Source organism: Canis lupus, chromosome 1 (genome assembly GCF_003254725.2).
Source record: "Canis lupus dingo isolate Sandy chromosome 1, ASM325472v2, whole genome shotgun sequence".
NCBI classification, from domain to species: Eukaryota; Metazoa; Chordata; class Mammalia; order Carnivora; family Canidae; genus Canis; species Canis lupus.
Genome location: NC_064243.1, coordinates 87,234,979 through 87,261,922, shown reverse-complemented (window position 1 = coordinate 87,261,922; position 26,944 = coordinate 87,234,979). Strand labels below are relative to the sequence as shown.

Genomic DNA, 26,944 nt, shown 5'->3' with positions numbered 1-26,944 from the left:
TCTTTGTCATTTATTACTTTTATTTGGACAACATATATACATATGTACAAAATACCTACTGTCAGAATCCTCTTTTATAATTTCATTTGATTTACAAAAACGGGACAGCAAAATAACTTAGGTCACTAATACTGTACAAAAATAAAACTGATTAAACAGTTGTAAAGATCAGTATCTTACAGTGTTACAGATCATTCATCTGTTGTGAAAGAACATCTCAATCTATCCAGAGTGATGAGCGCTGTGCTAAATCTACCTGCAAACTGACAACTAATCAATTTCTGTAATATGGCTACCAAATATAATTCTCAAAAGAAGCATGATGTAGAGCTAGACCTTAAAGCCAGGGCATCATTCCACAGTGGTGAAGGGCTTTCTTCTTCCCTAACCAAGGAGAGGAGTTATCTTAACTCTAAAACTATTAAATTTTCCAGAATATGACAACTACTTACAGTATTAGATAAAACGACTTTTCTTTCTTTTTAAACACCTGCAATAGTCTTTCAAAAAATTCAGTTTGGTTAAAAAAGTAAACAAAAATTACTATCCTGCATTTGGATTTTTATAAGTTAAATCCATGGTCTTTTTAATATAAAAAGTAATTGCTTCATAGTTTTAGTGTTCAATGAACTCTAGTAGTCCTATTTGAACCATATCTCGATATAGTAAATCTAATTAGAATGCTGGTTCCTGTTTCGTGACATTTTAAAACAGGATTTATCACGAAGAATAAAAAGCCTTGAGTTTATACGTTACGTTACTATAACATATAAGAGAATATCAAATGTGTGTTCTTCAACAACTTGAAAAGGCAAGTAACAACTTTTTTTGGGAAGTAAATTGTGCATTTTTTTTTTTAAAACAAGTTGCTGCATTTATATCCATCTAAGTAAGTGCTGGACAAAAGCCACATATAGATTTACTCCTGAAACTACAAAGATTGTCTTTCACTGACTTTGCTTGGTTTTCCTTCATTTCTTTCTGTGAGGGGAAGATGAGTTTGTCCAAGTTGGTGGGTTGCTAGGCAACCCCAAACTCCTCACTCACTCAAAGGCAGCGTGCAGAGGATCACAAGCAGGACCGTTCCATGAGCTCAGTAAGAAATAGACAGCCTAACCTATTTCGTATGGAAGAACAGATGTCCTTGAAACTTATTTTGGACACAGAAATTAAAATTTGGTTTAAAATAAGCGTTTCAAAAATCTGAAACAGAGGTAGAAAGTGTTCTTTATTTTTCCTGACATGTTTTCCCGTGAGAAAACACTTTCCTTTTTATCTCAATGGACTGTTCCCAGTCCCTAATGTTAAAAGCAGTTCTCTTTATAGAACTACTAATACAACTACGTTGGTTAAACAAACAAAAAAAAAATAACACCGTGCTAGTGATGGCTATTGTATTGGAAGTCAGAGTCAGCCAGGACCCACGCCTGCCGTAGGAGCCCACACTGCTTCTGGACTGGAAACGCGCCTGTGTCGGGTGAAGTCACGAGTTCACCTTCAGGGAGGCCCCCTACGTTTGCACGACACAGCTTACAGCACGTGTATAAATGAGAGTGCACCATAGCTCCCTGGTTTATATATTGGATAAAATTGTCAGGAAGCATGATTTCTGACAAAAGAAAATGTAAACATTTCTCCCATGGTCACTGCTGACTCTCTTACTTGAGGTTTCTTCTTCGCTATGAAAACAGTTCATTGTTCTGACCACGTGAAGGCCAAACTTAAGTTTTCAGGTAAATGGCATATTATGGATGTAGTGGTTTAGGCCATTGTAGACACCTGGATATAAGATAGCTAGTGGTGAGGCTTCTGATGTCAAAGGTACAGTGATGTGTTCTCATTCACACGCGTTCTGTGTACCCTCGTTTTCCAAAAGGGACCGTGCTGAAGTCACCTTGGAAATCATCATGGTATATTCCCTTGGGGCTCCCTACTTACAGAGGGATATGCTTCTCTTTTCACATGTCAGCTCCCTTTTCCTTTTACATAACTCTTGCACCTGTTTGTGGGAGTTTGTAGGAACACGGGCAGGAGACCAACACACCTTTTTCTCCACCAAATCGGTGTTTCCCGAGCAAGTTACTGTTTTGCACCCATTCAAATAAAACCCAACAGAGTCAAAACCCTCTCGCTTCGTGGCATTAAAACAGTAAGGTGATGTTAACTAAAAGGATCGGAAAATTTGGAAAAGTTAATAGAGTTAAAATTCTGTTTGTTCTTTTTGATTTTTTTTTTAAATACTACCCTCCTCCTCCTTCAGCATCTGTCGGATGTATTTTGCCCTCCCATCTCTGCCATGATTTCATAGGGAAATGTGTATACTATAAAAAAAAAAAAAAGCAGATTATAACGTGGTTCCAAACAGAATGTCTGCTTCTACCCTTAAAGCACGTATTTAACTTATTCATCCTCTGCATTAGAAAATAAAAGTGCAGCTTATGTTCAAATAGTACAATTCATACAAAGCAAGGTTTAAAAGTTCTGTACTTAGTGTAACCTTTCAGAGGTTTGTCTTGATTAGTATAAATTCAGACTGCTTACCCATTGACTATAAGTAACTTTTTTTTTGTGGTTTTTGTTTTTGTTTTCAAGTCTTTAGATGACAGATCATGCTGGAGTAGATGTGCTCTTGCTTGCATAAAGACAGCTGTGCTATGGCGTGTTTTTTGTTTTTTTTTCTTTTTGTTTTTGTTTTTTGCTTTTTGTTTTTGTTTTTTTTTTTTGTATCTCAAAGGTTAACGTGATTCAAGAGAGTGGTTTTTGCTAAAGAAACCGAAGCACACTCGTCATTACATCGAAAAAGGTAAGAAAACAATTCTGGAGAGAGACAGCAAGCAGAAAGGGGCCCAGCGCCGCCCCGTGACGCCGCAGGTCCGCTCACCGGGTCAGACGTATGTACACCAGTGTGGGAGCTTTAAAACTCTGCCCCCCCAAGTCTGGGCTTTGCCCCCCTCCCCCGGCCCCCTTAACCCCCCCCCCCCGAAAAAATAAAGGAGAGAGAGAGAGAAGGAACAAACAAAAAGCATTTGCCTTCCCTCCAACAGTCAGAGACGCCGGAGCTGCCTCTGCGCGGGCCGGCGCGGACTTGGCGGTCGGGCTCCGCTGGGCTCACACCCGCCGCGGGGCGCGCTGCAGGCGGCCGGGCCGGGCGGGGCGCGGGGCGCGGGGCGGGGCGCGGGGCGGGGCGGGGCGCGGGGCGCGGGGCGCAGTCCGGCCGGCGGGCGCGGCCCTCACAAGGGGTGGGCCAGCGCCTTTTTGGAGCGCTTGATCATACTGGGGTGGAACTCGGTGTGGCGCCGCGCGTGCTTGGTGAGGTGGTCGCTCCTCATGAAGCGCTTCTCGCACAGCGGGCAGCGGAACTGCTTCTCGCCCGTGTGCGTCCGGTAGTGGCGCGTCAGCTCGTCCGAGCGCGAGAACTTTTTAAGGCAGTCTGGCCACGTGCAGGGGAAGGGCCGCTCACCTGCGGGGGGGACAGGACGCAGGTGAGACCGCGGCGTCGCGCACGCCGCAACCATCCCCGGCCCCCGGCCCGGGGCACACAGCCCGCTCACCTGGGGGCCGAGGGGTCCCCCGCAGCCACACCCCCGCCCGACCTGCCATCACCCCCCCCCGCCCGCACCTGCCACCATCACCCCCCCCCGCCCGACCTGCCATCACCCCCCCCCCGCCCGCACCTGCCACCATCACCCCCCCCCCCGCCCGACCTGCCATCACCCCCCCCCCCCCCGCCCGCACCTGCCACCATCACCCCCGCCACCCGACCCGGAGCCCGCATCCCCGGTGCTGGCATCCTGCCCACCCCCCCCCACCCCCGGGGACCTCAGAAAGGGGACAGAGAGCGACCCCAGAAGGAACCAGCGCCGCCGACTCCCTCACCTTGGGGCTGGAGCCTCCCACACCGAGCAAGCCGTTTCTGTTCTGTAAGCCACCCGCTCGGGGACACCTGGCCAATGAATACGTGAGGACGGTTCGGAGAATCAGGTTCTCCGGGCACATGAACCTGGTATGTGATCCCACTGGATCCCTGGCAGCCTTGGAACGTACTGTTATTTGGGGGGAGGGGGTGGTGGTGGTGGTTATTCTACGGGGTTGCTGGTTCCATGGGTTCCGTGGGAAAGCCGGAGAGTGGGAAGCCCTAGCCCTTTGCAGGATTTGCCGGCACCGCAGGACTGAGGCGGCTAGTCCAGCCAGGCTGTCACCTGGAGCAGGTGTTTCCCCCTGAGCTCCTGAGTGCTGTGGCCACCAAGCCTCTGGCTGACCCAGTCTGGTGACAGGGAGGCCAGCAGCCACAGGAAAGAAAGCCTGCTTGTTCCTGAGCATCTCAGTAACAAACACTTTTAGAGACACGGAGAGTGCCTCCTGTGTAGGCCATATTTTAGGTCATATTGTCTTATTATTATTAGTAGTAGTAGTAGTAGTAGTAGTAGTAGTAATCTCTATGCCCAAAGTGGGTCTCAAACTCAAGACCCCAAGATCAAGAGTCACATACTCCTCTGATGTAGCCAGCCAGGCACCCCAAGTCATACTGTCTTATACAAAAAACAAGTTTGTTTCCTCTGCCACATAATAATCCTTCAAATATCTGAAGACAGCTATCGTGTCTCTCTCTCTCTCTCTAATCTCTGTTCAGACTAAGCAGTCCCGGTTTCTTTCATATTTCTCATACAAAGAAATTAACATTATTCTAAAATAGTAAGAGCTAAGGCATCCTGTCACTGAATTCTCACAGGACACCCTGTGGAGGTGGCCCATTTCACAGATGAGGAAACAGGCTTAGCACTTGCTGGTGTTTCCAGCACCCCCTCCTTTGCGGCTCCTCTCCTCAGAGTCAGTAGAGTGTCTTCATGTCCCACTTTATTAAAATGCGACTGAGCCTCACCCTCCAGACATGATCGAGTTAGCACTGAGGGCCTCTGCCATGGCAGGAGAGGGCCTATGGCCATGTTTGCTGAGGACACACACAAGCAGAAAGGCAGAAGGAGCTGTTGATGATAAGAGAGTCTTGTGTGCCCTTCTTGTGAGCACCTGGCTGCCTCCTTCTCACCTTGTTCAAGCACAGCCCAAAGCTGCTGCCTTACAGACCCAGGGCACACAGGCTCCTGCCTTCCACAGAACTCTCCAGATACTCTTTTGGAAGGTGTGAGGAGTGCATGTTTTCTCACTCCAGTTCCCACCTTCCTGGAACCCAGAGACTCAAAAGGCTGAGAGCTGTCCACTGCAGTGCATCTGAGTCATCCACATATTATTCATCCTTTCCTTCCAGTGTCTCCTACCTCGTGCCAGAGATGTAGAAATACTGATCATAAGAACAAAACCAAAGCTCGGTCATTTCTGTGACACTCCACACATGGCTAAGGTTTTATTTGCTATTCTCTCAGCAGAGCCATGGTTATCATGCCCTGTACAATCTCTTTGTTCTTATGGGAAACCCGATATGGGGAATACAAATCTCTATTAGTAGATTCGTTATACGTGGGTCTAGGTACGAACCTTCACCGAGCCAGGGGGCTGAAGAGCCATACCAGCAAAGGCAACAGCAAACCCGTGAATGCCAAGCCCTACCCAAGGTGGATGGGTATTGGGGTTAATGAGGCAAGAGGATGCTCAAAGACTCCGAGAGGGCCAAAAAAAACCCCAAAACTAAACAAGAAGAAACCACACTTCAAACTGAACACTTTTGAAAAAACTCAATGACACGGAATTTGGAGACCACATTTCAACTTCTGCTGGATCAAACAGTTTTCTACATGGTTCAGAACTTGGAACAAACGTGGAATGCAGGTTGTCACAACACAATAAGGTTGAGCCTCTTGGGATAAAGACAGCATCATGAATGATTTTTGTACTACTTATACCACCAAGCATTTAATAAATGCCTAAATTGTGTGTGTGTGTGTGTGTGTGTGTGTGTGTGTGTGTACACATACAGCTGAGGTTGCTCACATGACGAAAGCCTGCTCAGAAGTTTCCTAGATCGCTGGGGGAAGACAACTCCTGTCTCTTCCAGAATTACACTGCAACCAAGTCCTCTTAACTCCAGTGAAAGGTCTATGGGAGAAATATTCTCTTAAATATGTTATGTTAAAAAATATAATGAAGGGTTAGAACTCACACAGCGATGAATTATAAAACCAAACCAAAGCAAGCCAAACGGAACAACCCTCACTGCTCTCTCCATCCTGGATGAAGCCTTCTCTCCCCTGCTTTGTGATTTGGTGGTGAGAAAAGCGATGAAAAGGAAAGGCTCAGTGTTTTCTCAGTGCTTGTTAGGACAAAAACTCATCAGAGCGATTTTTCATGGAGGACTGGTAATGTGGTTTAGCTTACTCACTGGCACATGTTTCTTTCAAGTGAGTCACGAGAGGAGGTTTTACTGGAGTGGATCTGTGTCCACTGTGGGAAAGATGGATCAGAAGACCACTCGGCTATGCTCCAGGTTGGGAACGAAAGAAGACACGCCCTCTGTTCTAGGAAGATGGCTTTATAGAAGAGATAGTGGATGGAAAATTACCATGCAGCCTGAATCAGCTGTATGTACAGAACCATTAAGTATTTATGATGATTTATGTAGGTTTCAAGTGTAATCAGGGTCCCTTCCCACTGAATTCACCTTCAGTCTAGCTTCTGGCTCTACCGTCTTCGCTGCTCCTCATGGTTGTCACCATGTGACTGTTCTCTTGCTTCTAACCCAGATGCTGCCATTGACGTAGCATCTTTATCCCTGTTTCAGAGAAGAGAGGGCCACCTACTGAGCCCAGAGCAAATCAGAGCCAACAGCAGCCTTTGTTAGACTCATATAACTTGTGTAATTCCACCTTACAGTTTCTGAGCATTTAAAAAAAGATCTACCTGGAAGTGAAATGCTAGTGTAAAAGCTCCAGGATCATTTTGATTCTTCTCGGATCCTTTGGAAAAACATTAGTGATCTAAATCAGGGATTTAGCAAACTACAGCCCGCAGGCCCAATCTGACCCGCCATCTATTTTTGTAAAGTCCATGAGCTAAAAATGGTATAAATACCATTCTTATTTTGGCTTTCACCAAATTGTTGGGGGGAAAAACATCAAAATAATAATAATATTCTGGGATAGGAGAAAGTTTGATGAAATTCAAATTTTCACATCCATATACAAAGTTTACTGGACCACAGTCATGCTCATTTGTTTATATATTATTACCTATGGCTGCTTTTTACTATAACAGCAGTGTCAAGCAGTTGCAACAGAGAATGGATGGCCCACAAAGTCTAAAAGATTTGCTACCTGGTCCTGCATAGAAAGTTGGCTGAGGGATCCCTGGGTGGCGCAGCAGTTTGGCGCCTGCCTTTGGCCCAGGGCGCGATCCTGGAGACCCGGGATCGAATTCCACGTCGGGCTCCCGGTGCATGGAGCCTGCTTCTCCCTCTGCCTATGTCTCTGCCTCTCTCTCTCTCTCGCTCTCTCTGTGTGACTATCATAAATAAATAAAAATTTAAAAAAAAATTAAAAAAAGAAAAAAAGAAAGTTGGCTGACCCATGATCTCAACCTGAGGATTTGAACTTTTACCTGGTGTATACAAGAGTTTGCAAATCCAAATGTCTTCAGGAGCCAGACACATAATGAAAAATGGGTGAAATGCCAGCTGTATTAGATCATGGGTTGTAGTGGAATCCATAGCCAACTGGACAGTGCTTTGTCCCCTCAAAGGCATTCAAATTCAACACGTTATAAAGCATTGTGCCAGCCAAACAATGTGTGTGTTTGCAGGAAGGCTGGATTCTTCTTGGGGACTGAAAATTTGTAGGCCTTTGAAACCACTCACTTCTTTAACCCAGTGAAGAGTCTGCATACCACCTACTTTGGTATGTTAGTTGATAATAGACACACAATAAGGTAGCATGTAAAAAATGATACATGTTTTGTACCTAAGAAAGTATGGAATGGCTAAATATGTAGAGAAGGAAGAATTTAAGGCTGAATGAGATGAGAGATTGTGGGCAGAGGAGGAAAAGAGAGGTCTTAGAGAAGCTGCGGCTGGCTTTTCATCCTGTACCCAAGAGAAAATCGAGTCAGGCCTTTCAGCTCAGTGCCAAGGCCCACAGAAGAACAGTTAACCTTCTTCACGCCGAACAAATCATATGGCAAAGCAACTACCAATTAAAGAATCTTTAAACTTGTCTTCAGCATTAATGAGAGAGTTACCATCCTCCAAGGGAGAGGGGCGGGGGAAGAACAGGAATGTACTAGTGTTTTATTTCTGGCCTTTACAGGAAAACATACCCAGAGGCAGTGACACAATAAACTCTTGCTTTACTGGAGCAGAGCTGTTAACAGCACAAGTTCCTCTGCGTTCTCATTATTTATATACCGCTCCCCTCCCCTTTCAGCAACCAGCTAAGCACCTCTCGCTGACAGACTCGGCTCAGAGTGTAAAATAAACTTGATCAAAACGGCTACTGAAGACCGCACCTGGTGTGTAAAAGACTTTCTTTGCAGAGACAGGTCAGGCCTCCAGAAGTCTCTGGGCCTCCAAGGGGTTCAAGAGAAGTGGAGTAAAGCCTGCTGGCTAGGCGCTTGCCTACTCAGCACAAAGGATGGCTCGTTGCTTTTAAGAAAGAGCCTCCACTCTACCTGGTGATTGGTGGACAATGCCAAGTAGTGAGTTCTCCATATGGAAGGAGAAAGAAAGACGACAGTGTGGGTATTGCTGCCTGGATATACTGAACCTCCTCCAGGCTGCCCTGAGTTCAGACAGGCTGAGAACACAGATCTCCCATACCCACTTCTCTGCCTGGTTCTCTTTCCCATTCCATCCCAACCCACAGTTCCACGGAAGAGTCTAAAACGGGCTAACCTTAACCAAATACAAACTCTAAGCCTCCCATTGCTTCTAGCAAAAGTAACTCCATCTTGTAAAACAAATCTAAGGGCTTGAGGCCTCCTTTTCAGAACAGAATTCAAAAATGCCAATTAAGAATCACAGCTTCTTGCCAGTATACAAAATCAGGGCTGCTTCTTGAGGAAAAAAAAAAAATAGTGGGTTTTGTTTATTGAAAAAAAGGAAGTAGGATTCCAGAGATAAAAGGAAAATCTGATATTAGAAAATCATATTGATATGATTCTCTATTTTTAACAGGCAAATATACCATCCTCAACCCCCCCCCACATCTTCCCTTGAAAAATTCAACATCCATCCCTAATAAAAGGTTTTAGGAAAACAGAAGAATAATTCCCTAATAAGACAGAAAAATATAGATTGGACACTTTTCCTCAGCAAGGTCAATAGTAAAATAAAGGTAGCATTCTATTAAAGTCAAGCTCAAGGCATGAATGGACACTGTCTCCATCACTACAGCTATTTAAAATTATTCAGGAAATGCTAGCGAGGACAATTAGATAACAAAATAAGAAGTAGGGGATCCCTGGGTGGCTCAGTGGTTTTGCACCTGCCTTTGGCCCCGGGCGCGATCCTGGAGTCCCGGGATCAAGTCCCACGTCAGGCTCCCAGCATGAAGCCTGCTTCTCCCTCTGCCTCTCTCTTTCTCTCTCTCTCTCTCTCTCATAAATAAATAAAAAAATAAATCTTTAAAAAAAAAACAAAATAAGAAGTAAATCACTGGAAGGGGAAGTTAATATAAGAATTATCTGCAGTTGATACAGACTTGTTTGGAAAGTCTTAGAGAAATGCCTAAAAAAAAAAAAAAAGCTAATATAAATTAAAGAATGCATTCTTAGGTGTAAATATACAAAAGAGTAATGGGTTTCTTATATGCTAACCATAGCCAGTCAGGATGAGCCTAACAATAAAAGTTCAAGACCTGCATGAGGAAAATCTTTAGACCTTGATATAAAAGAAATTGAATAAATGGAATATTTCCCATATTCTCGGATGGTAAGTCTCAATGGTGTGAATGTGGCAATGCTGTACAAATTCATCTATGAAATTAACACATACCATAGAAATTCTTTTTTCTTGAACTTGACAAAATTATTCCAAAGTGAATTTGGAAGAATAAATATACTCGACTTGCCAAGAAAATTTTGCAATAGAACAACAGTAAGTGAACACTTGCAATACCAGCTATTACAATGTATGATTAAAGCTGCAATAATTAAAGATAGTGTGAGACCAGTATAAGAAAAGACAACTCAGTGGAACAGTCAAGTCTGAAAATAAACCCAAGACTCGGTAGGGATGGGGTGTTTCAAATTAATGAAGAAATGAATGTTAAATTCAGTAAACAGCAGAGACATCTGGTTAAAAAGAAAAAAAAATAAATCTGGATCCCTACCTTATACCATTTCCTTCAATAAATTCCAAATGAGCTATACACATAAATGTAAAAAATAAAACCACGGAGGTGAGAGAAAATATAGGTGACTATTTTTAGAATTCTGGAATGGGGAGAGACTGTCTCAACATGAAACCAAAGGCAAAATCCTATTTGAAGAGTAGTTTTGAAATACATAAAAAATTTTAAACTTCTATATAGTAAAAATATACCTAAGTGAAAGAACTTGAGTCAGAACAGTGAACCTAATAAAGGAAATTATATAGCACAAGACAAAAGGTTAAAATCTGTAATATGAAAAGGACACTTACAAATCAAAATTAATAACCCAATTTAATAAAATTGGACAAGGATGCAAATAAGTAATTTATAAAATAAGAAATACTACTGGCATGGGGCACCTGAGTGGCTTGGTGGTTGAGCGCCTGCCTTTGGTTCAGGTTGTGGTCCCAAGGTCCTGCAATGGAGTTGTACACTGGGCTCCCCACAGGGAGCCTGCTTTTCCCTCTGCCTATGTCTCTGCCTGTCTCTCATGAATAACTAAAATCTTAAAAAAAAAAAAGAAATACTAATGGCCAATAAATAAATATATGAATTCAATCTCACAAGTAATCAAAACAAGCCAAGTAAGACACCAATGAAGTATCTATCAAGCTGGTGAAAATGTTAAAAAGTAAGTGCACATGGGGTGCCTGGGTGGCTTAATTGGTTATGCATCTGACTCTTGAACTCAGCTCAGGCCTTGATCTCAAGGGGTTGTGAGTTCAAGCCCCATGTTGGGCTCCACGCTGGTCATGGAGCCTACTTAAAAAAAAAAAAAAAAAGTTTATCCATTACTGGTGGAGCCATGAGGAAATAGACCTCTGTTATGTTGGTGGAACTTGAAATTGATGTAGGGATTTCTGGCAATATATTTCTGTAGGAATTATTTTTTGGTAATTAGATAGGAACAGAAAAGTATACAGGGGTACCAGCTTTGTTCATAAAAGCTAAAACTTGGTAACAACTTAATTGTCTAACAGTAGAGAACTGGTTTGATACATTGTAATGTATCCATACAGTGGAATAGTGTGTACTTGTTACAAAGGTGCTAAGATTGTTACAGAATGAAATGGAAAAACCACAGCAATACCCGGAGATGTGAAAAGAGCAGTGTATAATCCACTGTATATTTATGTACATGCAACATCTACAGAGAGGAAAAAAATCCTAGAGGAATATATATAAAATATGAACAGCAGCTATCTACAGGTGTGTGTTTTTTTTGGGGGGGGGATAAAGAGTAACACTTTCTATAATTTTCCTATATTTTCTAATTTTTAAAAAATAGTCACGTACAAATTTCTTTTATGAAACAAAGTCAGAAGAAAATCTTATACAAAACAAAGGAAACTGATGCACTCAAGTTTAAAATTTTCCATGAATGGGTTGATCATTCTTGATCAAGAATATATTCACAGAGGATGGGGGCCCAGGTATTTCCCTTCTATTGAGAAATAACACTCCGGATATCTAAGACCAAAGAAAAGAGTATCACTCTGTTTCCTTCTCAAATTGTTAGAAAGAAGCTTTCAAAACATACCTCATCTGTTTTCTCACTTCTCCATCTCCCCACCGACTCCTACTTTTTCTGTATGTGAAAGGGAGAATGGCCCCTATGAGGACAGACAGGAATCTGTCCAGAGTGATGGCAATGCTACCCAACCAGGGGGTGAGTTCACTGGGAAGCAGGGGGGCAAGCGTGTGCAGAAGTGCAAAGCCCAGCATCCACACAGACTCACACAGACCTGCCCTGACCCCAGACCTTTGGCACCCCCATCCCATTGTTCATTATCATGTCTTGCAAGGCTGACATGCAGGTCCAAAATGTGAGCCTTTGCTCTATTTTTCATACCCATGATCCTCAAGTGCAGAAGCACAGTGCACTTGACAGATGAGGTACATGGGCCGTCTCTGGGAGTAAACAATTCGACAGTTCCCTGCATAAATTGTTCCAGTGAACCATGAGCTCAAAAATCAAGAAGTCAAAAGGCAAAAGAAAAATCAAAAGTCTCCTGTTTGCCAGAAATATTTCTACCTACACATGCAGATGCTCTGAAAAAATAAAAGCACTTCATAGGCTTTAAAAGAATAATCCTGCCTGAATGCCATCCCATTATATTGCCATTTGCTCTTGGCCCCTCTCGGAATCCCTCTTGCGGTTGGGTTTCTTTTTATATTTGATTTGTTGATATAACAGAGTCATTTTAGAGTTTGAATGTGAGATTTTACTTCCTGGCTCCCATGTTTATCTGTGGAAAGCAGCCTGTCCCACTCCTTAGGTTCTGAGCTGGGAAGTGGGTGTGTGTCAGTAACATCTGCCACATAGCATTTGTTCTGCAGCACACTGGTGTCTAGGGAGCAAGCCTGTCTGAATATTGTTTGTGTGTCCCCAACCTCAACTGATCAGTGAGACAGCTCATGTGCTGGGACCTCAGAAGGAGAGACGGTGGACAACAGATTCTTGGCTCTGGTTTCTCAACCTAGTGAGAGAAATGTCCTGAAGTCTCAGGGATATGGACCCATAAAGCAACTCTAAAACTGGCAGAGGTCGAGAGCCCTCCCCACAACCACACAGCCAGGTCCAGGCCTAGATTAGCTGGTTCCCACGTTCTTCCTGCCACCCCAGACTATGCTGCTTCTGCTCAGCTGTTTGTGGGAAAGAGAAATAATAAGTCGACCCACTAAGCATTGAACAGGATATAAATGTTGAGTGGCAAAACTATCCTAAGAACATAGATTCTTTGCATCTTTGCATTTTGGGTGACTTTTATAACCATCAAATGCAAACCTGTCAAACCTGTCCGATAAAGCCAACTTAGACGGCCGATGACCTGTCCAAGGACACGCATAGATGAGAACCGGTTTTCAAACTCTTCCTTCAGCTTGGAGCACAAGACAAGACTGGATGTGAAAGAAGAGCAAAGGCCCTAACTCAATGGAGAGAGAGAGCCTTCTACCCACACGTTTCTCTCATTTTCTTACTCCCAGGCCCTTCTTTCCCGATGGACTGGCTCAGGGAGAGCATTTACAGTTTAAAACAAATAGATGCTGCTGAGCATTAAGTTCCAAAATAGAGTCTTAAAAATGGAAAGCAGACCCTGAAGTCCTTGAAATCTCTTGATTGGCCAGCGCTGCCGACTGAGACCTGAGCCATAGAGAGAGGCAGGAGGGGTGGGGTTTATGAACAGACACAGAGGTCCCTAACAAGTGCCTTGTGTTCTGTACTGTCCTGTTAATAACACGTGGGGGCAGTCCCGGGTGTGGCCACTCTGGCCTGGACTGGCCTGGAGCCTGCACTGGCCCCTCCGGGGAAGTCCCCACACAAACCAGGGCACCTGAAGAGTCAGGCAGACACACTGAGGAGGGGCTGTGTGCATGTCTCCCAGCCTTACCCTTCCAAATGTCGGGTGTGGAAAGGGACTGTGTGCTCCTGAGCCCATGAGCACACAGTTGGGAGAATGCCACAGGGGTCCCGAGTCACAGACTGCAAAACCTACCACCTGGAGCCATGGTCCAGAGGTCCTCTTGAGCAGAGGATGCCGGAACATGAGGACCAAGACCTAAGCTAGTGCATGACACCCCAGGGGACACCATCAAGGTAAAAGGATGGTGTGTAACATCGACAGCCCTCCCATGATGCCAAAAAAAGTGCATTTCTTGCCTACCAAACACCAGATCACTCCCAGAGAAAGGCCAAGGAAGAAGGAAAGAGAACCCTGATTTTGCAAATATTTACCTAAAGAAGACAATTCAATAGATAAGTGACAGAGAGACCCTGAATAGGACTCAAGATAAAAGTTTTTCCACCAATAGTACAAATGAGAGTAGGGGGAGGATGAGGGGCAGCACTTGAGAACTCAGTTCTGGTTATTGACAGTTACATCTTTGCACACCCCAGGGTCGCAACTGGAAAATCCATGTCCAATGCACACGGGTTACTTTGCAAGGGCTACTGAGACTTTTAGCATCCTTAGCAAACACAAGGATAACCTTTCCATTTGTGCACTTAGGTACAATTATATGTGGCGTCCACAGCTTCCTGTCGGGAGCAACCACTATCCGGAGAGTTGGCGCTTTTGGCACAGATCAAACAATGGGCAAAAAGACAAAAATACAGGAGATGAGACTGCTGTCCGGTTAGAAAAATGCCTACTCTGCCAGCCAGGCTGCGGCACTCGCAGTGACTCTGAGTGACTAGTGATGCTTCTCCAGCACGCGATGCCAGCCTTTCCCTTCTGGGCTCAACCTCTGTACACTGCTCACATCACGGTAAAGTTGTGATGACCACATGCCATGTGGGCCACCGTCAGACAGTTTTTCAAGCTTTCATGGAAGGAGCCACTGATTCCTATTGCCTGGGGTTTGTTACCAAAGACCACAACGTTTGACAGTGCTGAAGTTTCTGACCTTCACTATGCATTACCCTGCCTGGCTCCCCCAGCCCCCCTGGACGGGCATTCCTGGGCAGTGCTTCACATGTGGAAGCAAGCGGGACATGGAGAAGAAATAAATTAGGTGACAGGGGCAGAGCCCATGTCTCTTTATGCTGGGGACCCCCACCTCAGAGGGATAATGCTCACTAGACAAGCATTTTCTGGCTGGCCATGGGTATGATTTGTAACTCAAGAAATGAAGAGCCAGCCGTTTGGCTGTCATTCTGCTTATTTTCATTAAAATGGCAGTGATACAAACCTATTGTAGAATTATGGCAGCACAGGAATTAAAGTCATTTTAATGTGTTCTTTTAAGTTATTTTTAAGAGCTAATTTTTGCCTCTGATAATTTATTAGGGTGTTTGTGTTGGGCATTACACACACCAAATAGATTCCAGAATCCCTACAGGAACTGTCATATAAACAGCCCATCTTTGTAAAGATGAGCTCTTTATCTACTAACATCCAGGGTGACAAACATTCATGTAAACACAATTCATTTTTCTGGGCATTAAAATGGACAGACAACTGGAATCAAGACCAAGTGAATGGTGCTGGTTATCACACCGTTGCTGTTAACTTCATTCCATGAGAGGCTTTGGGTACTGGCTTCCAGGATGTCCACTGAAGAGGTATGAGGCATGAGCCTGAACACAAGAACTTCATGTTAAAATAATCTATCTTTTGCAAAGGCCATTTAGTACATGCATTAGTGGCCTGTCTTTTAGGGTAAACTCCAGGGATAGCTCCGAGCCTTTTCTCTTCAAAGAGGAGAAAAAAGAAAAGCTGTCATAGAATCTGTCTCTCATTTTGTCAAACCTCTGTTTTTTGGAACAACCTGTCTATAGTTCTATGTGGCAGATAGAGGGGGTATCTGTTGGTTTTGCCTGTCTGGCATCCTTTGCTTCTTTTGGGTAATAAATAGCACGCCTTGCGTTTCCTCATGGAAAACACCCCTTTCCCACTCTGGCGGGGAGAGTGACCCCCAAACCCCAAGCCCAGAGGTTCAATATGACCTAGCCATGCCTCAGTGATTGAGTTCAGGGACAGCCACAAAATTCTAACTCAGCTAATGAAGATGGAAGCCTGAGACTTTTGCTAGAATCATTAGGAAAGAAGAACTTTCTTTCTTTGCTGAAACGGCAGGCTGGGAGTCTGATATGTGGTGGCCACCTCACCACCATCCAAAGACAGCCTGCCCATGAATGAAGCCAAAGCAAAGGACGGCAGAGCTGAGCCAGAGAGAGAGCCCGACACTGAGTATCTGAATCCAGAGACACCAGAAACTAGAACCACCTCAGATATGTTGGTAATATGAACCAATCACTTTTTTTTTTTTTTTAACTGAGTTGGTCCAAGTTTGGATTCGGTTGCTTGCGACCAAGAGTCCTAACTCATATAGCTGTGCACTCAGAACTGGTATCTTTTTCAATTGGAAGGAAGTAGCTTCTGAATAGCTCTTAGAAAATATCGGAGAGGTTTGGTCAGAGTTCAAGAATTCTGTAGACATTCCTAACCAAGGTTCATAAAAACCAGCCACAAGCCAGAGTTAAAACACAAGAACAGAGAGCTAAGGTTTGATGGTTTGGGGGCCAAGTCCAGGAGAGGCATGCAAGACAATGGGGTCTCTTTCCCCACTGGTGGAGACCCCAGGGGTTCAGATCAATAACAATTCATGCAGAACTACAGGCAGCTAGAAAGATACTAGGAAATTCCAGAGTAAACTTGGATTAAGATAACTGACTCCAAGTCTAATTCCTCCTATAAAATAAGAGTACTTTCCTACCTCAATGGACTTCTGTGAGCTTACATGTGACAATGCACATAAACCATTCAGGTTAGAAGTTGGCATGTAACAAATGCTGGATGTTATTGCTATTCCTATTATTATTACTGTTAATATTAATAATTTTCCATTAAACTATTATTCACAATGCTCACAGTGCCTGCTTTCAACATCTAGCACAGCTCTATGCATGTAACAGTCACTCAATATTCTTTCAATGAATGAGCTGCTGCTGGATTGCTCTGGAATTGCACACAAAAATTCTAGGAACCTCAAAAGCTTCTGGGGAACACCTATAAATTATTTTTAATTATAATTCTTGGTCAATGGGGATACTGTCCGAAATGCTTTAAATGCATTATCTGAATTAAGTCTCAGAACAACTTCAGTTGAATCACTGAACTCCATTTTACAGATGAGAAAACTGAGGCTCAGAGAGTTTTCAACATACAAGAGTGCCGGGGTGGGACATAAGCACAGGTCTGAGGGCCCCGAAGCCCATGCTTGGATTGCTCTCCGTACTGAAGCAAAGGCCTTTCCTGGGGATGCCGTGCATTCAGGCTCCTTAGAGTAGGCTGGTCTCCCCATTACACACTCTTCCTACTGCCTCTTCCTCATCAAAGCCGGCCCCCTGGAAGGGAGAGATGGGGAAACCTTCTTTTCCTTCTCTTTGAACCAAGATGATCTATAAAATGCTTTCCAGTTCTGAAATGTCTGCAAAGCTTTTTGTCCACTGCCTACCCTACTGGTTCCCACTTTGGGTCCAGTCAACTCTGGGAGGCACTCACTTCTAAAATGACAGAGGCTTGCCTTGGAAAAATGTTCACACTTTGTTCGATACAAAATACTGCTGCCTGCATTTCAAATCCTTGTCATTAATTTTGCATGGCTTAAGCTCCCCTCTCTTTATTTTCATCTATGTAAATAATGTCCTCGCTTTTTAAAAAGGCTCAATCAGGGATGAATTCCATTCTCCTATTCAAATTTGTGATCATTCTCAATTTTATTTAAAAAAAAAAAAAAGAAATTCGAACATCCAGAGGACCCAGGCTTGGACAGTGAGCTAGCTGGTTCTTGCAGCTCTAGAATCCTTGGATTTCAGATCCAGATGTTCATTCACATCTCAGAATTCCAGAGGCTAACATACCTCACGATGAACCCAGATTCAAAGGGAAGCTTGTCAGTGTACCTTGGTAAACACTGGCTTGGAGCACAAATGGAAACGAATGCCTTGGAAGATCCCACGCATAAAAAATGGATGCACCTCACTCCCTTAGAGGGGAAGGCATTCTCTATGAATAATAATGTGAGTCCTATTATTTGCTGAGGGGACTGCTTGAGGCCAGGATAAGACAAATGTTTACTCTTGGCCTTAATGCACCAAAAAGGTATTAAAGTTTCAGGAGGGCTCCAGGAAGGGCGGAGTAGGAAATCTCACTGGCACTTGGCCTTGGGCTGGTTCACAGTGTGCTGCTCCCATAATAAAAGGGCAGAGGTTCCCTCTGACTCCACCTCTGCCCTTTCGCTTGGTTAATTTGGTTAATGTGAAGCAGCTCTTTAAACCAGGATTTTAAAAATGCTAACCACAGATTGGAATTCTCAGGAGGCGGTGGGGGAAAAGAATTCAAATCAAAGAATTGCAAAGAATTCACTGTGAGGGAAGGTCTCTGCGTGGGCCAACCTCGGTTGGGCCTTTAGCAAGTCTTCAACAGCCCTATAGAGTCCGGGGCGCCCTCTTGTGTTGCTGAAGAAACCCAGGCCCCAGGAGATCGGGCTCTGGGCCGAAAGTCACATGGCTGTCAGGGCAGCCGGCCAGCCTCCCCAATCCCGGTGCTGCTGCTTCCAAACCCTCCAAGGGAACATGCTTCAATCGAACAATACCCGATACTTGGGAGGGTGGCCAGACCCTCTTCTACAGGCAAAATGATGGATGTGATGACCCCTCAAGGTCACTTCCAATCTCCAAATTCTACTCTTTTGATGCTGACAACTGCTGCCACCAAGTGCTCTGATCATGGCCTAGGCCTGGGACTAGCTTCCCAACAAAAAGTGGGGTGGAGCGAGAGACAGGCTTGCTCAGAGACCACTGCAGAGGATCCCATTTCTTTCCCTTTAACCATCTGTGGGGTTTTTTTTTTTCCCTTCCTGTTGCCCCTCCTTTTTGCGAGTGTTGCATAGAAACAGAAAGTGCCTTTGTACCAATTACTAGGCACTAATTTACGTTCTTCAGTGGGCGCTGGGCTTGCTGGAGAAACATTAGGATCAGGTGGGAGGGTCGGATGTGGGGGAGGCCTGGAAGGCTGCAAGCTTTTTCTCCAAGCCTGAGAACAGCCAAGAGGAGAAGAAAAAAAAAAAAAAACAACCTGAAAAATTTGGAAGTCAAGACTAACGAAAATGACAAAGCTGGTTTTATCTTGTTTGTTTGTTTGTTTGTTTGTGTGTTTGTTTGAAAGTCAAGAATGCTGGTAATCATAAGGCATTCAGAAATCAAACCAATGGCCTGGAAAGTCGTCTCTAACCAGGGCCCGCCACGTTGTTTCAGAGGCTCCTAGAAGAATGAACACTGGAACCTTTCCACCCACTTTTCTTCCCAACGAACTTAAGGAAGACCACTGTCAGCTACTTTCCCAATATGTCATATGATAGTTCTCCCTGGGAAGTTCAGGCTGGGAATTTCCCACAGACGTTGCAGAATGATTTGCTCTTGGAATAAGCATCAACAATTGAGACAAGAATGTAAATCTGACCTTTACATTCAGAATCCAAGCATTCACTTGGAGGTTTGAAGGTAATGGGGTGTTGCCATCAAAACAGCCCTATATTTGCTCTGCTACCTCCTCCCGACGCCGGGCCCCACTCGTCCCCTCCCCTTTCCTCACCACTCATCCAAGATCTGAGGGGAAATTAGGGGAATGACGTTTTCACCCTGTAATTCCACTCTGTGTGTATCTTCTGTTGTGAAATAATAACCCTGCCAGCAGCAGCAGCTTTTCTAAGGCAACCCCACTTTGTTTTTTGCTAGGACAGCTGGATGGAGGGTGTCCGAGGACAGGGAAGTGAGGAAGAGGAGCAGTGGGTCCTTCCTACATCGAGGACTGGCAATGAAGAGCTGTTGGGTTCCCCCTGCCCCACCACCACCACCAAAGACCCCAATCCCCAGGGTGAGATCCTAGCAGTGGGCTGGGGCTGGGGCAGCCAGCCATATGGGCCATCTTCCCTTGGAACAGAGAGGGTGTTAACCTCTTGCCTGAAACCCAGAAGCAATCCTTTCAGTAGTCCATCCTTGCAATCTTTAGAAACCTCTTATCCTCTACAGCTAGAAGCCATCTGTACCTCTTTGCTTTCTTCTTGAATGTAGACTGTCATTTTTTCCGACAGGATACATGAGATTGTGTCTAGACAGTCTCACTGGGGACTGGGGTGTATACTGCCTCAAGGGGGCAAAAATTGGATCTTTGGCAGGTGAAAAAAGTTTTAGCTATTACAGTGGTTTGTGGCCTTCTCAAGGGGAGCAATACGTAAACCACTCTACAGTATATCAGTGGCACTAAGATGTCATGTGAGGGGCGGAGGATTATGGGGAAAAAAATGACTAGGGTTTCCTTACAGGAGAGAAAACCGGGCGGCGCGGGGGAGTAGAAAAACAGTTACCCGTGCAAACCCCACTCAGGCTAAGCTGTAAATCTATTTTGGATGAAGCGTGTCAGGTTATGAAATACAACAATCCACATCACTTGGGGAGTCCTAGGGAAAGAAGAACAGGGCAGAGAGAATGTCTCCTCAAAGGCCTCCCTTCTACTTACGAAGAGAAGAGAAAGTCGCAGAAACTGGGCATGGGCTAATGAACAGCCTGCCCGGAGGCCACTTGTGAGCTAAGGCCCCCAGCCTGGGGCCTGCGGCCAAAGTGAGACCTTGCCCTGTCCCTGAACCCCTGCCTCCCGGGTAATGGAAGTGGATCCTTTCTCACACCTCTGATGGCACGATCTCCTGAACCAAACAGTTGACTCTAAAGCTTTTTGCGGTAATTAAGGGAGATGAGTACAAGAGGCTCAGGGCAGGCCTGGCACCTGCCTAAGCAAAATCTTTCAAACTCTGGTCTCAGGGAAGGAATGTCCTGGCTGAAGGGACATTCTTGAAGAGTCCAGAAAACTTGTTTCCAGGGTTGGAGGAGACCTTCCATGGTGAGGGGCCCTCCAGATCCCTTCTGCCAGATAGTCTCAAGTATCCCAGGGAAATGTTCAAGCTGGATAAGGAAAAACAGAAGCAACTGCTCTTGGGGGTTTTGCAACTCTTGTGTCTCCTTATTTTACACGGACGTCCTTATGCTCTATTAAAAAAAAACAAGTGTCATTTTTAAAACCCTTTCTGTAGAACTCGAGGGATATAACCATGATCCTCAAGCTCAACCCACTGTCACCACTTGGGGAGAGCTGACTTGAGTCCTAAAAAGAAAAATGGCACTTGGCATGGAAGTGAAGCCTAAGGTCTCTACCATTAGGATGTCAACCTTGCATGAGTCTACACCAGCTGGTTCTGAAGACCTGGATCTGGAATTTGGATATTGTTGTTTCCTTCCCCCAAAGATTACCCCCCTCAATATACATAACCATTCAAGGTGACCACAAAATCAGGAAACTTAGTATAAACTCTTTTTCTTTCTTTTAGTGCTCATGGGGAGACGTGGGTGTGGCAGGGGGTCTGCACAGTGAGTGGGTATTTGTGGAGTTAGTTTGGGGTATGTGCTCTGAGATGGGGGTGTGTGTGTAGGTGTGGATGTGGGGGCTGTGAGAGGACTTCTGTGTGCACACACGGGCACACAGGTGAGGGCAGTGATATGGCTGTGGCTCTGTGGGGCAGGTGTGACAGGATAATCTTAAAACCGCTTGCCTTTAAAAAAATATATATGCCCCACATGTTTTCAGGCCAAGTACTCTTAATGGGTCCCATTGTTAAACTGGAACATTACCATGAATGCCCTCTAATGTGTCCCCAAAGTCTGGAAACGAAAACGAATGTGTTTATGGCATTTTTCAGATTAATCGTGCATCTGCTTCTTAAACTTTAGAGGCACATTACTTGAGAGGAACATCTGACCCAGAGGCTAATGAAAAGCAAATTGAGCTTAGTATTATAAAATGTAAACTGATATACTACTTAAAAATAAGTTTATCCTGGTTCCTGATTTTGAGGATACCCTCTCTATCACACACAAGCTACAAGATGCAGAATTTCTTGAGGGCTTTCTGTACGTGGAATCCTATTAGGTGCTTTGCCTATGTTATTTAATCTTTGTACAAGAACCTATGAGGAGTTCGGTGATAATAGCCTATCCAGTGGATTAAGAAACGGAGGGTCAAACAAAGAAGGATAGTAAAATTACATGCCAAAAGAGATGATGTAAATGATTAAAATAAAGGGCACTGTCGAGTAAAGAATGATCAGTTCAAGCCAATTGTTGCTGGGTAGGACTTCAGGCCCAGTACTGCCAGATGGATCGATTTTTCCAGAGAAGCCAGAACTCTGGATTTGTGACGAATCATCTGATTTCTAGATGTTAGTAACTAAACTACATTTTTATTAACTCTGTGTTGGCCAAGCCAAACAAATTTGCGAAGCAAATCCAGCAGCAGGCCTGTCTAGTTTGCAAACTTGGAATTCCAAATTGCTGAAGTTTCTCCCACCTGGGAAACAACAGGACAAACGAGAACCCAACTCAAAAGTGTGTTTTCTCTTAGGATACTGCGGAAGTAGCTGCACTGGATGAAATGCAATTTTGTTTAAATGACTCAACTTCTAAAGCCACTGGTTTTGTGGAAGTGGCAGCTGGAGGAGGCTCCAGGAGCTGGTGGAGCAGCAGAAAGGACTCTCATAGGGCCACACAGAGCAGGGTGGGGGTGTGGCTGGAATTTTAGCTGTTAAAAGCTTCATAGAATGCAGACATTCCAAGGGCTAGCTGGGATCCACCTTCTGGAAAAAACCAGGAAGCTCCTTACCTCTCCCCCCCCCCGCCCCCTGCTTTACCCCCCAAGACAATCCAACTTGAAGCCCTATCTGCTGCAACTTCCAAATGCACAAGACCTAGAAATCTCTTCTTTGGAGTATCCTTCACACATCCCTAGTTCAGTAGGAGTATGCTTCCCACAATATTTACAGAGGGCGAGGTTTTTGTTCAACCACGTCCTGGTGTCACAGAGCCCCCCCAAACGTAAAGAAGACACCTGCTATCACCATATCCCTAGTTTCAGAAGACCGACTGTAGCATTTAAAATGGGATTAACATTTCACTCGGTTTTCCACTCCTGACTGTGTAAAAGGTTCTCCTGGAACAGCTGGGCCGGCTTGCCTTATGGAGAATTAAAGAGCACCACGCATGCACGCACACATAAGCAGCCATTTCTATAAATGCCCGAGAAAAAAAAAAAAATCACTCGGCTGAATGGGTCACGTCTCCAGGAATCCTTTTTTTCTAAGACAGGAAGACTCAGGTAGCGCCCACGCCCACAGAAACCCTGCAGGCCTCCCCGGCCACCGGCCACCGGAGTGGGCAGCTCCCTGAAGGAGAAAGTGCCTTTGCTCAAGGTGGCAGTGGGTGTCGGGGTGAAGTGAACCCCCGGGGGACGTGGCTGACAAGGCCAGGCCCGCCCAACAGCTGCTGGTGAGTAACACCCTGGGGCTAATATACCCCTACCTCACCCTGGGGGGAGTGACGCTAAAGGTCACATCCCCCAGTTCAGGCACACATCTGCCTGCCCCCAGCCTTGCAGACACAAACTTTGTCAACTGTGCTAGTTTGATGGCAACTTAAGAGGACAACCCCAAACAGAACCTGATTTTGCAGGAACCACGCAGGAAAGTCAGTTTTGCTCCTGTGCCAGCAGCCACCTCCACAAGGAGCACTGTCCAAAGGAAATAAAACCCGACATGCAGTTACGTGGCCTTCCTCTGAAAGAGCAAAACCAACCCAACCCAACCAAGTATCATTCTCAAACCACAGGCCCAGGGCCTCATCTTGAGTGTACCGACAATTACACCAAAGAATGACAGTACTTTGCTAAGTAACTCCAACAGCCTCTTAAATATCGCGTGGGATGGAGGGAAAAGAAGTTCTAGGAAAAGATCAAGTCCTGTGCTTCCTTATCAGAACAGCGGTTGTAACAGGACCTTTACTAAAGATGTGGAGATAGCATGGCCCAACCCTTTCCAACTTTTTCTGAGTGTGTTACCCAGAACCAGCACAATTGGCTGACCAAGAATCTCGGGAAGCCTCCAAAGCCCATCTTAACCTGCTTATGTCTTTTCTGGCCACATCCCTTGGGCCAGCCCTTGCCTTTTGGTGTCCCTGGGAGAGACCCTGGTTGCAGGAGGGAGCCTGGATGTCAGGCCAGGACCACACCTCCTCGCTGACTGTTCAGGGTGCAGGGTGCCACCAATCATGGTGGTGGTGGCGGCGGTGGGGAATCGGCTGTGGAATCTCCTTAAAAAAAGGCTAACTAGTCATGAAGTTAACCCCCTCCACCATCACTTGATCAAACTCCTCTGCTGCCCGAAGCAGTGTTATTTTAAACCTCCCTGGGGACTCTGGGCCAAATTTAAAACCACCTTGGCAAGCCCTGAAAAAGTAGCAAGCACGGGGCTAAATGAGTCCTTAGTCATCCCTAAAAGGCTCCCCCGTAAACTGCTTCTCCCCAGGTTTGGGGCGCGTCTCGCTGCAATCCCACAAGAGAATCAAATAAAAGCTACGCCATTTGACCTCCCCGATGCCAGCGTGTGCCCAGGTGGGGTGGCCCCACGGCCGTGGGGTGCGGGAGCCCTGCGAGGGGGGGTGGGGCGGGGAGCGGAGGGGAGGGGAGGGGAGGGGAGGGGAGGGGAGGGGAGGGGAGGGGAGGGGCGGCACCACTCCCGGCGAAGCCACGCACAGGGGCCGGCCCTCGGCGCTCGCTCCCCGGCCTGCCGGGTTAGGGCTCTCGGCGGCTCCTGGAGACGGGAGACGCGGCGAGAGGGGGAGCCTTCCGTCTCTCCGCGGCTCAGTCAGTTAAAGAGTCGAACGGCAGCACCTGATCCAAAATACGGGCACCCTCGAGGCCGAGTGTGGTGTCCTTAACGCCCCGAAAGGCTGCCCAGCCAAAGGTCAACTAACCCCAGAGCTGGGCTGGGCTGGGCTGGGCTGGGGTGGGGGGTGGGGTGGGGGGGTGGGGGGGTGGGGGGGGTGGGGGGGAGGGAGCCGCCGCTAACCTGTATGCACTCTGTAATGGGCTTTGAGATGGGAGGATTTTCCATAGACTTTCCCACAGCCACTGTAGGGGCACTTGTGCCTCTTTTCGGAGGCGTGTTTCCCCTTCGCAGCCACTCCGGGGTGGAGGAGGGAGAGCGGGCTGGGCGCGCCGCCAGGATCCTGTCTCTCCTCGGGGCTGTGAGAAGGACTCGACCCAGATTCGGTGGTCACGTCGCTGTCGGATCCCATATCCTCATCCGGACTCTCCAGACTGTCGCTGCACACCGAGGGGGTCTGGATGGGTCGGTACTTGTTCAGGTCCAACAGGCTCTTGGCGATGGTGACCAGCGTGCAGTAATCCTTCCAGGCGTCCCCCGGGTCGCCGTGCTCCTTGGCCACCTCGCGCTCAGGGAGTCGCAGTCGCTCGGCGTCCGGGGCGCCCCCGTGCTCCGGCACCGCAGCGCGGTTCGAGATCGACACCAGACACTGGGCGGCCACGAAGTCCATGTAGGCGGCCGCGGACATGGTGCGGGCGGCGGCAGCCCCGGCGGCGCGGCCCAACTCGGCGGTGGCTGCGGAGGTTCGGCGCGGCCGGCCCTGGCCTCGGACGACGAGCGCGGCGCGGCGCGGCGCGGCGCGGCGGCCAAGGGGGCGGGGGCGGGGGCGCGGGCGCGGGGCGCTTCCGACTCGCAGGAGCGCGAGGCGACCTCAGCCCCTCATCTTTACGTAACCGGCAGCGCCTCCGCACGCAGCATCCACGGCCTCGGGCTCCGCCGCGCCGCCGCCGCCGCCGCCGCCGCCCGCGCCCCGCTCCCCGCGCCCCGCGCCCCGGCGCGAGTCCCCCCGACGGGCGCGCCGGCCGCTCCGAGCCGGCTCCCTTGGAAAGATGCCACACGTGGCGGCCGCAAGTTTATTCGCTTGAAAACGCCCCCGAGGCGCTGGGAGAGGAAACTGCAACGGAGGTACACGCCCTCGGCCGCCGGCCTCTCTCCGTCGAGCCGCAGCCCCGGGTCCCGTTCACCCGAGCACCCGCACGCGGGGGGCTCGGGCCGCAGCGAGCGCCGGGTCTAGGACGCGCCTCTCGGCCGGTCCGCGGGCGCCCTCCGAGCCCCTGCGCCGGCCGGTCCGCACCGTTCCGGCATTCTCTCGCTCAGTAACAATTTCGCAGAATCCCATCACGTCACAACCCAAACCCCCTCCAATTGGCCAGCGGGGAGGGTGATTCAACTCTGTTTACTTTCTCCCCCTGCCAGTCAGCGCGGCCTCTCGGCGGAGAGGTGCGTCTAGGACTGAGGCGCGCGGCCAATCCGGCCGTTCCGAGCCGCCGCCTCGTGCTACCCCGACAGCCTCGAACGCGGGCGCTTAAAAGGGTAACAGCCGGGCAGGCCGGCGGGGCGCGCCGCCTCCTCCCCGGGAGCGCCGGGCGGCTCCCCCCGGCCCGCGCGCTCCGGGCGGCGGGGCCGGGGCACGCGCCCCCCGCACCCCCAGCCCCACCCCGCCGCCCCGAACCGCTGGCGCTCGTTCTCGTGACAACAGAGAACTTGGCGCCCGGCTTCCCAGCTTGCAAACGGTTAAGTGGCTTCCTGCAAACGCTAGAGTCCCAGCAACCAGCCTTCCAATCGAAAGTAAGTTGGTTGATGTCACTGACATTGGCCCGGCCAATCAGAAGGGGCGCTCCGAAAGCGAGCGCCCCGCGCCTGGAAACCCCGGGAGCTGTAGTGAAACTGGACGCAGCCTTGTGTGTCGTGTTGCTGGTAGTAAAAGTGAGATGTGTATGGGAGGGCAGGGGTGATGAGTAAATGCGATGTGAGTCAATACTTAACAACAACAACAACAACCAAATGTCAGGCCAAGTTGTCCAAGAATAAGCACAAATGAGAAGGCATCATTTCTTTCTTTGTGTCTTTTCTTTTCTTTCTTTCTTTCTTCTTTCTTTCTTTCTTTCTTTCTTTCTTTCTTTCTTCTTTCTGTTTGGGGATGCAGCATACTTTTGGGTAGGTTTTTAATATACATGCAATGTGAGTCAATACTTTAAAAGAAACTAAATATGTCAGGCGAAGTTGCACAAGAATAAACACAAATGAGAAAGCATCATTTCATTTTTCCCCCCTTCCAGTTTGAGGCTGCAGCATGCTTTTGGGCAGATTTTTAAGAATTCCTTCAATCCAGGGACCCCTGGGTGGCTCAGTAGTTGAGCGCC

The 26,944-nt window shown here is 47.1% G+C and overlaps 1 protein-coding gene and 1 long non-coding RNA gene across 3 annotated transcripts; one reads left to right on the top strand and one right to left on the bottom strand.

Annotated features, from left to right (window-relative positions):
* Positions 1-25,545, bottom strand: KLF9 (KLF transcription factor 9). Of its 2 annotated transcripts, none has more exons than XM_025423325.3 (2): positions 24,765-25,545; positions 1-3,460 (listed from the first exon to the last, which is right to left on the bottom strand). In XM_025423325.3, exons 1-2 carry the CDS (start codon positions 25,267-25,269, stop codon positions 3,231-3,233), a joined length of 735 nt encoding a protein of 244 aa, XP_025279110.1. In that variant the 5' UTR covers positions 25,270-25,545; the 3' UTR covers positions 1-3,230. The 2 variants fall into 2 exon arrangements, with proteins under 2 accessions (XP_025279110.1, XP_035558137.1); XM_035702244.2 differs by lacking the exon at positions 1-3,460 and adding an exon at positions 23,319-23,428 and having other exon boundaries at positions 24,765-25,353.
* On the top strand, positions 3,820-15,061 carry LOC112644735 (uncharacterized). Its single transcript, XR_003126698.3, has 2 exons — positions 3,820-4,003; positions 14,324-15,061. It is a non-coding gene; the product is annotated as an uncharacterized LOC112644735 (long non-coding RNA).
* Positions 25,546-26,944: the final 1,399 nt, after the last annotated feature.

Bases quoted from the DNA above. Each gene is read 5' to 3' on its own strand.
- KLF9 (XM_025423325.3), bottom strand. From the start codon at position 25,269: ATGTCCGCGGCCGCCTACATGGACTTCGTGGCCGCCCAGTGTCTGGTG. The intron at 3,461-24,764 runs GTTAGCGGCGGC...TCCCCCCCGCAG, and splicing joins CCATTACAGAGTGCATACAG to GTGAGCGGCCCTTCCCCTGC.